This window comes from Amia ocellicauda, chromosome 6 (assembly GCF_036373705.1).
Source record: "Amia ocellicauda isolate fAmiCal2 chromosome 6, fAmiCal2.hap1, whole genome shotgun sequence".
In the NCBI taxonomy this organism is placed as follows: domain Eukaryota; kingdom Metazoa; phylum Chordata; class Actinopteri; order Amiiformes; family Amiidae; genus Amia; species Amia ocellicauda.
Window position 1 is genome coordinate 15,868,617 of NC_089855.1, and position 16,907 is coordinate 15,885,523.

At 39.0% G+C, this 16,907-nt stretch overlaps 2 protein-coding genes across 2 annotated transcripts; one reads left to right on the forward strand and one right to left on the reverse strand.

Annotated features, from left to right (window-relative positions):
* Positions 1-194: 194 nt before the first annotated feature.
* LOC136751069 (potassium-transporting ATPase subunit beta-like) lies at positions 195-6,417 on the reverse strand. Its single transcript, XM_066706341.1, has 7 exons — positions 6,233-6,417; positions 4,251-4,379; positions 3,854-3,967; positions 3,349-3,545; positions 2,954-3,010; positions 2,400-2,495; positions 195-1,736 (listed from the first exon to the last, which is right to left on the reverse strand). Exons 1-7 carry the CDS (start codon positions 6,342-6,344, stop codon positions 1,575-1,577), a joined length of 867 nt encoding a protein of 288 aa, XP_066562438.1. The 5' UTR covers positions 6,345-6,417; the 3' UTR covers positions 195-1,574.
* Positions 6,418-7,477: 1,060 nt separating this feature from the next.
* grk1a (G protein-coupled receptor kinase 1 a) lies at positions 7,478-16,001 on the forward strand. The gene is made up of 7 exons (XM_066706342.1): positions 7,478-8,504; positions 9,682-9,809; positions 10,581-10,738; positions 11,278-11,361; positions 11,871-11,995; positions 13,999-14,200; positions 14,804-16,001. Exons 1-7 carry the CDS (start codon positions 7,803-7,805, stop codon positions 15,094-15,096), a joined length of 1,692 nt encoding a protein of 563 aa, XP_066562439.1. The 5' UTR covers positions 7,478-7,802; the 3' UTR covers positions 15,097-16,001.
* The last annotated feature ends 906 nt before the right edge of the window (positions 16,002-16,907 follow it).

Sequence of the window (16,907 nt, forward strand, 5' to 3'; positions counted from 1 at the left end):
GAAGGATCGCAAGAAGAATCTGCAGTTCATTTTAAGCTCTGCACAAGTTTAATATACAACAGGAGCTATCTGAAATGGTCTAGATCTTCAAAAAGCCTTCCAAGTACCTGGACTGGAAGATAACCTATGTGGCAATTGAGAAGGGGTTTATCCCTCCCCCTGAAAAATGCATCTTTAATGAACTGAAACAAGCCTTTACTTTACAATTAATCTGTTTATTCAATTGGTGCCATCACACAACATTCTATTAATTACATTAAATACAACATAAATATTTGTAAATTCACCAGAAAATGTGGAAGGCATTTATAGACAGCTGGACATCTTCAAACAGTGCTCCGCAGTGCTCACACACTTCTCTGCAGTTTTTTACAGTAACACAAATACTGTTACTAAAATTTAGAACCAGTGTCAGAATCAAACATGTCTTAGACCATGTATATAAACTAACTAATATAAAACTGATTTATACAGTTTTGAGATTCCATTGAAAGATGCAATATACTATGCTATACTCTGGTCTTCCTGTCACAAAACCTGTCCTAGCTGTAGTTTTTTTTTGTTTCTCCAGGTTGGTTCCAGAGGTTGAGGTGATCAAACAGAGAGGGGGATGTAAAGGAGAGGTAATAAAATGAATGAAGGGGGGGACAATTTTTCTTGCCTCAGCTGTTGAGGTTGGAGGTTGTTCTGAACTTTTTCAAAATAATATTCAGTGACTTTAGAGATGTGCATCAAGCAGCGAATGGATATCTGCTACCAGACTCTCTTGTCGTTCTTGGTTGAGCCCTGGTTCCATAGCCTGTTTCCAGCTACATCTGAGCTGGCTTGGGTGTTGCTAGAGGGAGTATCCTGTGCCACATAGTTTCCCCCAACTGATGGACTGTTGATCCCTTTCCCAGCTAGCCAAACTAGTTAGGGTTTCATATGAAGAAACTTTTTGTTTTCTTTCTTTTATTGTTGGCTTGATGTGAAATACACAGCTACATTAATATTGAAGCTCAAGTTAAAATGATCTCCTCCTATAAAGTTACTTTTTGCTATTTGTTAGATCCAAGTGCCTCGATAAAGATAAAAATACCACAATGGGGATGTTTATGAAATCTACAACAATGTTTATAAGAATTTTGGATTGTAAAGGAGTGGATTCTACAAGATTGGGGATACAGATCCTCATCCTGCTAATGACAGATCTTAAAGCTGATGATGATGTATAGTAAAGACACTTGTTTGTACATTGGCTTGTACCATCACTTCAGTCCCTAATCACTGATGTGCTTTGCAAATGGTATCACATTCAGCTGCACTGGAGGAGGGAGGCGGTGGTGTGGGCAGATTATCGTACACCTTGCCCCGGCTGGCTAGCTCAGCTGTAGCACGCAAAAACTTTCATGAATGCAATTTATAATAATAACAATAAATACATTACGCCGACAGAATTTCCACTTCTGATCTGGCTGATGTTTTGCCTTGGTGATAAAAGACTTGGGGTGGATGGGAGTCTGGGTTTCACATAGCGGTTACTGCATCTTTTGACAAGGGCTCGGTCACAAGGCTGTTGTCCTGCCCGTCACTCGCTATTGGATGATCTTGAGTCCAAATACCACCTTGCCCTCGTAGGGGTCGTGGAAGTTATCACAGGAGATGTCTTTGGCCACCACTCTGCATTCAATCTTCAGCTTCGTGTCCACCTTAACGTTGTGTAACTTCACTGCAACCAGAGGGTTTGTGTAGCTAGGCTGTTGAGACAGTTGAAAAGCAGCAGAAGTTCAGCTCAGTTTTTAAAACCCTCCTGTAGTTGGAACTGCATGCACTTCATACTGTGTCTAGTTGAACACCAGTGCTTTGTCATTCTGCTGCTGAGTGTTTAGTTAGTCACTTGGCTTTAAAATAACCTGGAAATTGGTGTACATTTGATGTAATTTCACTTTATTTTATTTCCCCCCAGAAGAGTACGCACCCAGATGATTTAAAGCAAGATCGTATTAAGTAGAGTATTAGTGCATGTATAATTTGGTATTGAATAGTACAAACTGTTCCTCCGGAAATAACGGGACATATTGGACCTGCTAATGAAAAAGCAATTTAATTTTAAGCAATCACTAAGACATGAGTTTTTATACCTTTGGTCTTTTATTTAAATCTCTCAGGGCTGCTTGTCAATGTCATTTTTGATTTCTTTAAAGGCCCAATGTTATCACTACTAAATAAAAAATAATGATTTGATCAAAGCATAGAGTGCTTTTGAGAACAGTCCCCTGGTGCTTTTTGGGAGCAATGTGATGTATTGCAAGTGCACAAAATTCCACATCACATACAAACTGTACAATATGTTTGTGCCGGCGATGGTGTGTGTCACCCTGTGTGCAGACAGGTGAGAGTGGATCACCACGATTGCTTACCTGAGCCTTCCTGCCATAATAGGGAAAGTAGGACATGTCAAAGGTGCCGTTTGCTGGGAAATACTCAAATCCGTCAAAACTGGACGAGCTGCCCTCCTGCTCAAAGAGACCCAACATATGTCTTTAATGAAGGAATGTGGATCACGATCTCATTATTTTTTCTAATCTAATTTAAACTACTGTACTGAAAACTATTGAAACTAAATATATAACCTTTCTGGAAGACACAACTGCATAAGAAAACAACCCTTTTTATGTAGCCAGTTCGTTAGTTTAATGTGGTTCAGTTGTATATATAAATTCACTTTATAAATCTGCCATCACATATTGCTTTTTTGTTTTCATCATTCTTTTCTCCTTCTCTTTTTCTTTATTTAAAATATTTTCTGTCATTTTAACATCTTTTGTTAACTAATTGAGTCTGTAATATCCCATTCGGCTTCAAGAAGTGTGATACACTAATCTGTATATAATCTCAAAACTGGATTATAATCATATCGCTTTTAGTCATCAGCAGATCCATAGCTTGCAGCAATATTGATCTTTACACTTACCGCCAAAGTGCAGTTGACATAAGGAGCAACTCCATCTCCAGGCAGAAAATTAATAATCTGGGAATAAAACGCAAGATTAAATAAATGAAACCTTGACAATGGGATTAGTTTCATATGAGATTTCCTTAATTCAGAATTTGCAATTTATTTTTACAGATTTAAACTTAATACAGGCTAACATGCTGGGCAACTAATATAAGCTTAATAAATATAGTGAAGTAATGCACCATGTCCTAGCAATTGTAAGATATACATCTTCTGTCTTGCTTGCAAATTAGAAACATGCAGTTACAGTAATTTTATAACTGGACTGAGCACAAGTGTGTTCAGAACTGTGAGAGCCAGATTCCAAACACTGCCTGATCTGTAGCTTGCACCCTGCCGTGAAGATGTACCCTGTTCATTTTGATGATGAAGCATGGACTCCCGTCCGGGTACCCGAAAGTGGGGTAGGTTATCCCAGAGCAGTTCCCCAGCATCTCATCGGTGAAAGCGCAGGAGACGGTGTGATGCTCCCCAAACTTGTGCTGGATGTTGTACTTGCCCTTCGTACAAGTGAAACTGTTGTGGATTTGAGCGGACTCATTGTAGGCTGCGATTGAAGAGAGAATCAGTTATGAATGAGATTCTTTATGGTGCACAGATGCCCAGGTGATATATCATTGTCACAAAAATTTAAAGACAGATTAAACAACAAACTATTAATGATTTGTAGGTATGGGGGTGGTGGGTGTCTTTAAGTAATCAGAATATATCGATCCTGTTGTGGGTATCATACATTAATCCTTCAATTATAGTTTCCTGTTGATGAATTTGTCTTGAAGTGTGATGTTTGTTTTATTTCTCCATTTGTCTACATAAATAAGCTGCTTTCGTTTTTGGATTCAGTTTCTGACGTACGTGCTAGAAAGTCCTTCAAGATCTTGGTCATCTTCATCCAGCTTGTTTTATCAGACTTGTTGTAGACAATCTCCAGATCATCGTCATTATAGACATCTGGCCAGACCATCACTCCTAAGGACAGAGGTTGGCAGAGCAGGTTATGAGCAGAAGAGAGGAGCAGCATGGGAAACTGCACATTGTCGACTGCCATGTGAAGTGTTATGCCACACAGAGGCATATCCATTGTGTGCAGGGCGTTCTACAGGACTCTACTAGGTGTTGCCTTTCACAAACTTTAGGAGATAGGACTATTCTCTTCACTATTTTGATCTGTTCAATTATTCTGTATGCAGTGAATAATAGCCAACTCAAAAGCTCTTTACATAGTATTAACATTTCTGTTTTATTTCCTTACCTGGGGATTTTAACCGGTCTTGATACGTGGGAGCATATGGATTCATTGTTGACATCATAACATAAATGGCAATGGAGAATAGTCCGGTCATCACAATATAGAAGGCCACATAGTAAAGACTGATATAGACTGCAATGGGAAATAAAACACATCTGTATTTGATAGTGTTTGTGCACAAGGAGAATAGATGAATCATTAAATACTCTTAATGTGTCTTTGAGAAATGGTCACTTTAGGCTGGACTACACAAAATATTGGTTAGCAAAAGTATTTTTAATAATCTCTTATTTGTTTTGATTTCCTTCTTTTTTTAGATGTTCAAAATGTAGGACTTTCAGGCCAAGTACATCTAGTGTGATTATTTCATGTCCCTAATTTGATTGTACTATAAATCATCAGCTATCAGCAAGCGTTTTGGTCAGCACAGGGTTAAGTAGATACTCATATGGTGATACCAAACAAATGCAAAGAGTGCAGTTCCCGAGTCCTTGTGTTGTGCACTAATCAAGCTCAAGTAATGCATTCTCTATTTCCATGCTGTTTATAATTATAATAGTTATTGACCCCTCCTTTTGACTTTAACTCCAGCTCAATAAGCAATTATGTAAGGCAATTTGTGATGACTCTCGAAACAATAACATTTATTGTGGAGTGACACCACTTGTTTTATAGCTATTTCGCCAAGAGACAAACTGCTATTGAAAATCCAAATGTGCCTGCCCACTGGATGAGATTCATTGTATAAAGGCTTAAAATCTACTTAGTCCTCCATTGGTCCTTTATGCAATTCATAATGTTAGAGAGATATAAACATAATGTATGTCATAGATGTTTTAAGCGGCTTGAGTAGCTTCCAGTGGTGAGCATTATCTGTGTCCTCAAAATGTTATCGTTCACTGATTTTGTATAGTTCTATGTAGTAAGTCCTTAATTCTAGAAATTAATCTAATTCAAAAGTTTTAGAGCCAGACCTTAGAAATAGATTTCCACTAAAAAAAGCTCTCTTGGTGTAAAAAATGAAAAACTTAAAAAAAAATAATAATAATAAATAAAAAAAAAATATATATGAATTGAATAGACAATAATATAATTTCGATAAATAAGTGCCCTTCGTTGAGTGACCTAAGGTGTCGAATTCTAGTTTGAAAGGGTTTTGCAGAACAGGTGTTGATAACATCAGATTAAGCTCTTCAAAGTTGTGTAAAATAAGAATGATTGCTTTAGCTGATAGTAACATATCCTGTACAAATGGAAAACACCAAACAAATTTTGGAAAAGAGCACTTATCTCAGTGTAAACCCCCCAATTTAGTCCTGCGAGTTGATAATTGCTTTCAGTAGAGATAATGCTTGGCTCTTGGGATTGCAAGGACATGGTAAGGTCAGCCACTTGAAATATTTGTTTTTGAAAATACGTACAAAAAGATTCATGCACAGAAGGACCTGATACAACCCAAACAACAGAGCTTGATACACACACACACTCTGTATCTGAAACATTAAAAGGTATATCCCAGTGCTTCTGAGAAATACAACTCATCTGACTAGACCAGAAACGTATTAGTGTAAAGAGTTACATCTCTCTTCACTGCCTACAAGTTCAGAACGTTTTCTTTCGAGCCTGAAGTGGAGTGAATGGGCATCCTAAGAGAAATCCTTCTGGGGTGCATTTTGGAAGCTAGTATGTTAATTATTTGTGCCACATTGAAATGGAACAACACAAATCGAAATGAAAAAACATTTATAACTTATCAATTTTTGTTTGAAATGCAGATCCACCAGTTAAAATAACTTTCACAGATTCATGGTATGATAACAGAAGTAGCTGGACACAGCTAGCTCCTCAACAGCAGTCCACAGCAAGTCGGCTCAGAGTTTCAAATTCCCTGGACGAGACCTTAAGGAGCTTAGTGTCTATGTCTCACCTACCCTAAGACGTGAGTTGCATTACCAGATACAGACATGCTGGACACACAGACGTACCCCATTTCACCAGAGACCTGCCCATCAGAGTCTTGTTTTCTGAGTTCCACACAAAGTGCCCAAAGTCTTCGCATCGTTGGCCACAGGTTCGCTTCTCTTTCAGAGTCGCCATTTTGTTTAAAGTGTGAAAAGGTCTAAATTCAAAGAGAAGGAGATAAACTAGACAATGAGAAGAGAGTTATCCCTCAAAACCAAGAGAATTGCTTCATTTGCTGCGCTGGTCTTTTATAAGTTTTGTGAAGGGCATGTGGGGAGTAGACAAACATCGGTTAACCAACCATGTTGACGCACAATCTGCCTCTTATCTCCAGCACACTATCTAATACAAAAGGCCTTTTTTACCTTGCGTGTCCTAATAGGTTTCCATGCTTTGCCAGTGAGCACTATAGGAGACTTTGGCATTATTACAAGATTGACTTATAAACAGAACTGGTCTGTGATTACAGCTTGTAACACAGGTTTCACCGATGGCAGTAATCTAGGAATTTTATCAAACATAAACATTGAAAAGGTAGATAATTAAAAAAAAAGGGTTTCTTTAATAGAATTTTACTCTTTTATCAGCCTTAGCAGCTCAGAACACTTTGCAGAAAAACTAATTTGTCTCATTTGTCTTTCAATGCAAGTTTTGTCTTTGGCTTGAAGCATAGAGGTGAATGCCTTTACCAATTCAAATGTATTTCATACTCATCCAAATTAAATGTGTCCGTTCTGTAGAACAGGTGACAATTGAAGAGGGAAACTAGCATTAACTGAATTTTTGGTTTGTTTGATTTAGTTTGGATCTTAATTTGTAATGTCTTAAGATGTTTTGCTCTGTAAGAGTGGGAATAATATATAAGCTACTGTTTATAAACTATTTCCTTATGAGTTCATCTGTAAAGAGATTATATGGAATTATATGTTATGGTATCAGATTTGCGAACTACAGCCAATACCCACGGTGTAAATTGCAAGAACCTGCTGCTATTCAGATCTCAAATCTCTCTAATTAGATCCCACATATACACCACTGAAATATTTCTGTCCTGCTAGTAGAGATCTGCTTGAGGAGCACAGAAATACATGTGCTGGGCGAGAAATAATAATCACTTAATATAGAAGGTATTATACAGTAAGTGGATAAAGACTTTAGAAAGATGTTGACTCAGGGAAATCTTTTCTGTCTGTCATTCGCTCACCTCTCTCACTAAACCTCTATATTATATCTCAAGATCTAGATTAGTGCTTTTGAGTTTGCAAACACTAAACCCCTAGCAATGCAGGTTTAGGAACTGTTGAGACTCTGGAATCCCAATATTTCTGTGTTCTTGTTAAGATTTATAAAACATAAGAGCATAAGAAAGTTTACAAACGAGAGGAGGCCATTCCACCCATCGTGCTTATGTATCTTGATTGGGGGACCTTTAACCTTTTTATTAGGTGGTGAAGGTCCTCCGCCTGATCCCTCTGGATAATCTTCCTCATATCTTCTGAGAATCCGCTCACCACCTTCTGCTTGCCCGTCTCTGGGCTACCATGAGCACATCACACAGGTAGAGGAGTGCAGTGCAGCAGGGAGCTCCCCGAGATGGATATAGGGGGTCTGGAGACTGTGGTGGCCAACTCGGCTTACATATCAGCCCGAGCAAGCTTTGATGGCTCCAGCAATGCATCAGCCACCCGGGACAAGAAGTACCGTGCCAAGCTCAAGCTTCCCCACATCACCCAATGTGAGGACCTGACCGAGAAGATCGACTTGGAGTATGACAGCATCTGCAACCAGCAGCCCATTGGCAAGCGTCTCTTCCAGGAGTATCTGGAGACGGTGCCCGAGTACAAGCCTGCCTCTAAAGTGTGGAAGGATATAGAGGAGTATGACACTGCTGAGGACAAGGACCGTGTACAGAAAGCCTCCAAGATCATCTCCAGATACATGGTGTCCACCGCCAAGCACTACTGCTCCTTCCTGCAGGAGAACACTGTTACCAAGGTGAATGAGGAACACCAGAATGCCAAGGATGACCTTTTTGTGAAGAGTCTGGAGGAAACCCTGGCTTTTCTCAATGGTGTCCCTTTCTCAAATTACAAGGAAACCATGTACTTCAAGAGGTTCTTGCAGTGGAAGTGGCTAGAGGCTCAGCCCATCGGTGAGGACTGGTTTTTAGATTTCAGAATCCTGGGCAAAGGAGGGTTTGGTGAGGTCTCTGCCACCCAGATGAGGGGCACGGGGAAACTTTATGCCTGCAAGAAGCTTAACAAGAAGCGCCTCAAGAAGAGGAAAGGCTATGAAGTAAGTGATTTGCTATGCCTGTAAATAGACTAATGTTTATAGCATGTCATGAAACCTTATTTAACTTTTTTTTCCCCCATAAGGAGCTTGGTTGCTTTGTGATATTATCTATTGTGAACCTTTATTTCCACACAGTGTTCTAAAATGCAAGAAAAAAATGATTAGTTGATTTCACAGTGTCCATTGAGAATATAAAACTTAAATGAAAAATGTGTATAACAGGACAGTTAATTTGTGTGCTGCATGGAATTGATGGTACCAAATTGAATACATGCCCATGCAAACTAATGCAAGCATTGCAGCCAAATCAATTGATATATTCAGGTCAATTTTTTCCCGTCCTGATGTGGAATTTGTTGCTGCAGAAAAACTTTCATAAGAATTATAAACCTTTGTCTTGTTGTTTTTAATAATACTATAAAAACAGGTAATGCCATTTTTTCTTTGACTTTAAATGGCATCTCTTCCTATAACTCCTGACTGCAGTAATCAAAAGAGGCTTACAACACATTTTAATCTCTTGCAATCAGTTTTTAAAAAATGTTGTTCAGATATATAACATTTTATACAAATCAATATAAGTCAACCAAGTTTGTTGATCACCTGCAGCTCAATCTTTAGTGTGATCGATAGAGAGCACATGAGTACTCGTCTCTCTTGGGGAATTCCTCACTCTCCCCATTCATCACCCTGGGGAATGCAAAGACTGCATCAGAGAGACTCCAATGGCAATACTAATTGGTGACTAAGCCTTTTCTATTACCTTCTATATTATTATTTATTTATTTATTTATTTATTAACAGACGCCCTTGTCCAGGGCTGTTTGGAGGTCATAAAATCAAATACAGTGGTATTTCCGGTACATATTGATAGCCTCAGAAATGACAGCTGTATATTTAGATTGATCAATCATTTTAAATGACCCTGTGGGAAACTTTGGGGAAACAATGCAGTTGTATTCAGTCATTGGGGATCCAGATTAGGAAGCAGAGGTATTTACTATGATATTAATAGGTTTATTTCAACTGTTTAAAACCGTTTGTGATTCTTCATCCTGTGGAATGGCCCGGTTTACGAGTCAAACTGATTGACAAGGAACACTGACCATGGGCAGAAGCAGGGGGTTTGCAGGGCTGTCCTTCATGTGTGTCCTCACGCCACACTGCGCTCTTGCAGGGAGCCATGGTGGAGAAGAGGATCCTGGCCAGAGTGCACAGCCGCTTCATTGTGTCTCTGGCGTACGCCTTCCAGACCAAGACAGATCTGTGTCTGGTAATGACCATCATGAATGGAGGAGACCTAAGGTAATAAATAAATAAATCATCAACATCATCCAGTGTGGTCTAGAAATGTTGTACTGTCGCTGTACACATTCATCCTGTCTGCACCAGTGATCGCAACATTAAAATGAATCCCAGCACTCCAATAACAGTGGATTCAAAGGCCTTCTCTGTCCCTCGTGGCAGAGCGGACCGTAAACAGCCAGGGAAAACAGACATTGATACACAGGGGCTAGGTTATTATAGCAGTGAATGAGTGCTTTCCTATAAGCACTGACATCACCTTATTAAGAACATTGCTTTACATTCATTAAATTTGAAATATTGTCTCCTAGTCTGACCAAATATTCAAAGACTAGGTCGTAATCTGTGCCATTCCAGCTCCTCCAAACAGAGTACTATTTCATTACCTATGTACCCTTTCTCTGACCTCTTTTGTCAGACCTTTGTAGGTATAACCAATGTAACCTTAACACTGCTTCTCTGCTAGATCATGAACTAGATCATGCTTTGAACACTTCGTTCACCTACACAGTTGTTGAATGTTTACCTCAAGTAGAGCCTTGATTTTATATTGATTGAAGAAGTTTCCCTCCTACTGTCACAGAGGGAAGTTATTGTGTGAGCCAGAGGCACATTAATCACACTTGCAATGTTAGATTCAGACTGAGCCCAGTTGAAAATATTTGATGGCTTTTTGTTGGGCTTGTACTGAAATCATTGTATCAAGACTTTGATAGAAGTGATTATACAGCCTTCGACACTGATTCTATACTCTTCTAAAACGCCTTCCAGGTACCATATCTACAATGTCGATGAGAACAACCCTGGCTTTGAGGAGGCCCGAGCCTGCTTCTACACAGCGCAGATCATCTGTGGGATGGAGCACCTCCACCAGAAGAGGATCATCTACAGAGATCTCAAGCCAGAGAATGTGCTTCTGGACAATGATGGTAAGTATCAGTCAGAACCTTAGGGAGTAATTGTCATTAATTATGCAGCCACGCCTCAATGAATTTGTAAGGGAATAACTGCTGTTGTCTAACCATTTAACTCTAGTAAAACCAAGAGACAAAACCTTTTTCAGGATGTATTAATATCTTTACTAAGGAAGCAACTGAGAAGGTTTACAGACAAGGGATGCATAGTGTCCCATGATGTGGGAATGATACATGGGCTGATATTGATGATGGGAAAACTGTACATATATATGTTTAATCATCTATATATTTTTGCACTTCATTTGTAACAGTGCCAGATGAGTTAATCTGACTATAACAGATATCAGGTTGGTTGTTTAGTGCTTGGAGATCCTGAGGTTTTGAAAGGTGGTATACAAATGTACACAGTTGTTATTTTTACTTTGGTTTAAAGAATCCAGTGCTTAAAGATGCTGATCCTTTATTTATCCTCCGATAAGGAGGGAGCTGGGAGAGGTTTTACAGTGTTGTTTCAGCCGCAGTAGGTCTGCTAATTGACATTTGCTCTACAGGTAACGTGCGTATCTCCGATCTTGGCCTTGCAGTGGAGCTGAAGGACGACCAAACAAAAATCAAAGGTTATGCTGGAACTCCAGGTACTCCTCATGCTAGGTTAGCCCTTCACAGCTCATTTCTAATGCTTTTGAAAAATCATGGCTGCCATATGATTTAGAAGCATTGAAGAGCTTTTGGAGAGAGATGCCAGAAAATAGACTTATCTTTCACTAGCATGCACACTTACAAGCCTCTCAGCTCCCCAAAATATACTTTTTTCAGTCATGTAAAATGACAGTTCTGTGCCACTTGCATTTTCCTCTTACTTAATATCTTATTTGTTCCTTACCCTATTGTATATGCTTTTGCTCACCATTTGTGGTGTTTTCTTCTGATATTGTGCTTATTGCCTTCTGTTTCAGAAGAAAAAGCTATAGCTGAATGAACGAAACAAGATGGGAATGCTATCAGTGTTGCACAGATTTCAGTCTAGCATCAATGGGCTTCAGACTACTATATAAATACAATACAAAAGGAGAGCATAGAGAGTAACACTCTGAACCATTATAATGGCAGGTAACTGGGTATGTCTTAATTCTTGGTGCTCTAGGTTTCATGGCTCCTGAGCTCCTGAAAGGCGAGGAGTACGACTACTCTGTGGACTACTTCACCCTTGGAGTGACGCTGTATGAAATGATTGAAGCCAAGGGTCCATTTCGAACCCGAGGAGAGAAGGTCCATTGTCCATTGTTTGCTGCTTTACAGTTTAACACTGTTTTACTGCTTTACCGAAAGCCAGGGGATCTTAGATGCTTAAATGATGGATCAATAACAGACTATATTTTACCATTAAAAACATGATTAATTGATACTGCTTCGACACAGACATCATGATGAAAAATTACACTGTACATGCTTTGTAAACGTGAAGAAACATATCCCATTAGTTTCTCATTTATTTCTACACCAACCGATTGTGTTCTCGTGATTCTGTTTCCCCACTCTTCCAATCACCCTTTGGGTATGAGTACAGCATGCTTAACCTTCACAGGGTTAGCACTGCATATGTAAACCTCTGCCAACAGAGCCGGTCCTATCTAAGCTTGAGATAAAGAGGCTGATATAGTTAGTGCATTTATGCCGCATTTACGTCTTGTGATGTCACTACTATGGTCAATAACAAAGCAAAATTGCATAAGGAAAAAGTTGTAGGAGACTGTTCAGACTGGTTAAGGACCTTTTTAGTCATATAGTAGAAAACTGCATTGTTTGTGAGCACCTTATTAAATTGTCAATAAATCAGTCAATGTTAATTCAATAGAAGACAATAGACTCCCCAAAGAGGACATAATTTAAAAGGACATAATGTGTGTGGTCAAAGTATCATTTCTGCTGTTATGATTACAGCATTCCCCCGACTTTTTAAAATCCTGCAATTTGGAATAGCCCATTCTTTTCATTATCACTGCTGCCTGTGACACAACAACAGGCCCCACAGACACACAAGAGGCCTCTCTCTGTTATTGTACACTAGTGCCGGCTTCCAGCCAATGACAGGGATAAAGGCCCCTGGCTTAATGCGCCCCACGTTCCCCTGGCAGCACTCAGATGGGTTTACATCACACTCAAGAACTCCTGGCTGCAGTCAGCTAATTGTATAATTGTATAAAGTCTGGATTGAAACTGGCAACCTCCACAGGGCACATGCTGAACTTTAAGTAACAGTTCTCGACTGCCGAGGCTCTTGCATAAAACAGCTTGCTGATGTTTACTATTTTCAGAGTCTTTTATATCCAGAACTCTGCACGTGGCTGGGTGGTTCAGTTTACTTGTGCATGGTGCTTGTTGGCAACAGAGTGTTGGGGTCACTGCCTTCTTGGCACTGGATCCGTACCACGATCCATTACTTAGCAACAGAAAGCGCAGTCCGATTCAGCTCCTGGTTTAGCCTAACTGAAGGTATTCAGGATGTGTCAGGAAGGGAAAAATAGCCTTCTGCCTTTTCTAAGTACACATATGCATGAGCAGAAGGGAGAAGAAGGGATTAATGCCCTCTGAACTATGTGAATGATTAAGGGACCTGAGCTGAGAGGAATCTGAAATGAATTGGTCAGATTTCCTGTAAGAACACAAATCCTGTGCCACCATGTGGTGTCTTTCATGTATTACATAATTTGTTGAAGCAATCCTTAAGAGAGCAGTTATGTGTGGTGTTAATGTATATGTAAAGAATTAAAATAAATATATAATAATAATAATAATAATAATAATAATAATAATAATAATAATAATTATTATTATTATTATTATTATTATATTCTAAGTCTGTCACAGAAACCCAAATTCATCCAGAAGATCTGCAGACCAACACCGCAGTCCTTTCATTTGTGAGGAGTCAGACAGAGAGTGTGTTGTTGTTAGTCTGCAATGTAGGATTTGGAACCAGATGTCTCCTTCTTTCCCAGTTAAAAAGTCTTGAATTGACACAAAATCTATATAACTACTGCAGGCAGTAAATTTGACTGGTGAAGTGAAAAAATCGCTGACACAATTAACTGCTAGCAATACAAGCCAAGTATAGACAGTCTCCCGTCAGCACCAGGAATCTGTGCTTATTAGGATGTCATTTATCCCTCCCACCCAGCAAGCTCTACCTCACATAGCCTGGGCAGATGTGTGCCCCCAAACACAGCTTTTGCCTGGATGTGTGACGCACAATATGGGTCTCTATTGTGCAGGTTGAAAACAAGGAGGTTAAGAAGCGCATCCTGAACGATCCAGTGGCTTACTCTGAGAAATTCAGTGAAGAAGCCAAGTCTTTTTGTGAGGCGCTCCTGGCCAAGGAAGTGGACAAGCGATTGGGCTTTAAGAATGGGAACTGCGAAGAGCTCAGGGTGCATCCTTTCTTCAGCAGCATCAACTGGAGGAAACTGGAAGCAGGTACCTTAATTACATCACATCTGAGTGACGTGGTATTGTGTAGTTTAGCATAAAATGTCCCCTGCTAAGGAAGAGACAATCATTTTCTGCAGTTATTTATCTATTATCAACTATCTCAGTGTCAACTTAAATGTTGACATAAACCTCCAGCAGTTAAAAATGTTCAAGTGTCCATGAATCAACTCTCAGAAAAAGGGGACATTGTAGTTTTTCTTGTCTCTCCCTTGTGTGCTGTTGAGGTCCCTGTCGAACTGTAGTGTGAAATTAAGTACAAATTCTACAACATGTAAAACAATTTGAAACATAAAACAGGAGCAATATTCCTCCAGATATTGATTTTACACATACATTACAGCCAACTGTTTAAAATGAAGAGGACAAGTTGTTTGTGGTTGTAATACATTTGTATTAAGTATGGCATGGCACCACAGGAGTACTAAACTATTGTCAAATTGAATGTAATTGTAATCCAGTCAACTATAGGAGAGGTTTATGTTGGCGCAAATGCTCTGTAATTCCTCCTTCACTCAAGATATAAGTATCCATTCCTGTTTTCATAGAACAATTTACAATTCTTTCTGCTTTATTCTCCTTATTTTCCAGGTATTCTGCCACCACCATTTGTTCCAGACTCAAAAACTGTCTACGCCAAAGACATCCAGGATGTAGGGGCCTTCTCCACAGTGAAGGGTGTCAACCTTGATGAGCCAGACAAAGAATTCTTTGACGAGTTTGCCTCAGGCAACATCTCCATACCTTGGCAGGAGGAAATGTTAGAAACTGGTGTGTTTGGAGAGCTTAACATATGGGGTGCTGGCGGAACGCTACCCAATGATTTGAGGAGAGAGTCAATTTTCGAACCTCCGCCAAAGTCAGGTGTGTGTAGTGTGTCATAAGGACCTTTCATTCTACTACAGCAACATTTTTAAATAAAACCTCAACAATTGTGGCGGACTTTTGATACTAGCATCATTCACACTCAATTTAAAAAGCTAACAAATACAAATCTATTAATTTGTGCCCAAACCGGTCTGTTCTGAAATAAATAATATTCATATTCATATTCATATTAATTTTACATACAATTATTTTATATAATGTATCCCTCTTTCTATTTGTTGTTTTCCTGCATTAAAATAGTTTAATTTACTTGGTTTGTTGGTGGGTAGTGGGCAGGTTATGCCTTCACTACTGTGAACAAGCAGGTCTCACTGATGCACTGGACTACATAGGAGACACTTTTGGACAATGTGTGTGGCATGCAATTTATGCAGCCTTTGCATTATTATTCTGACTGTTAATAGTGTGTGAGATCAGCAGCATACCTTCAGCCATGCCTAGACTCATAAGACTAGGGGCAAAGTATTTGGTACCTATTAACATGTTTTTTATATACATTTAATGGATGAACATTTGGGGTTATACTTAATCTATAGTCATATTTAGAGTTTAAGTAGCATGGCTTCATTACTCCCACTGGCTGGGGAGGCAGAATCTGCACAACTGTTACACTTACCTGGTTGAATTATTTTATGAATAAAATGTAGAATCTATCTCCAGGCCACAACATAATTATTAGACTCTGACTTTGTGTTTTTGAATAAAAGCAAATCTTTCAAATCATTAAATATAAAATCAAGTTTAATGTATAATGTTTATATAATGTTTATAGTTTAATGTTTATTGACTGTCAAGCATGGCCACGTCTCTGAGAAACTGTGTAAAATACATTCAGTTTATAATAGGATCCAAAATGATGTATTTAAATAAATATTTTGCCAGAAAAACATCAGGAAAGATATTCTGATCTCATTCAGTCTCTGTTCTTGAACATTATGCTTTCATGGACCAGGATAAAATGGCTAAATGTGATAATTTTCTTCTTTGATTTGAAGCCCAAGCTAATACATGTTTTGCTAACACAGCTTTTCAGAAGCCATTCAACTATTTTAATGCAAAGTTGGTCTCAGTTATCTTCAGTAAGTGGTTTATCGTTGGCTTAGTTGGCAAATGGTCGGTTGACCTGAAAACTGTGGGCCAATGTTGGCCAAAATAATGTTGGCCCACCATCAGGTATCTACGTTTGGCCAACCTAAAATTGCTGTCTGGGACAGTGTCTCTGTGCCATGTCTGCCCAGAAAGTGTTTGATTGAAAATGTTTGCCACATTCCTAAATATCCACCCAGAAGGCGAGCTCTTGAAACCAAGCTATCTAAACCAATGCACACCTCAGCGCTCCCTCCTTCTAACAATGAATCCTCACATACACAATGAGGTGAGGGATGCAAAAAAGGCAAAAATGACCTCCAGTATATGTAAAGACTATCCAATTATAGCAGAGTCTGAAACCACATTCACAATTCACACTAAAATACACTGCCCAGAAATTGGTTTGCCCTTATTATGTAGTGTACCTCATCATGCTCAAGTAATGCTTGTACAAATCCACATTAAGTCTGTGCCAGAAGCAAAAACATAATTTGATTCAGGTTTGCCTCCCTAAAAATGTAATGGTAATCTACATCAGATATAGATGGTATTGTAATGATCTTCGTATTACTCCACACTGGTACGATTTCTACAACTACTTATTTATACATTCCAATCTGAAATTCATCTGTAAATTATACTACAGAAACCTACACTGGTTTCATTCGGTTCAGACTAGGATTCTATATGCATGAAGCTGCCATTTTAAAGAACTTAA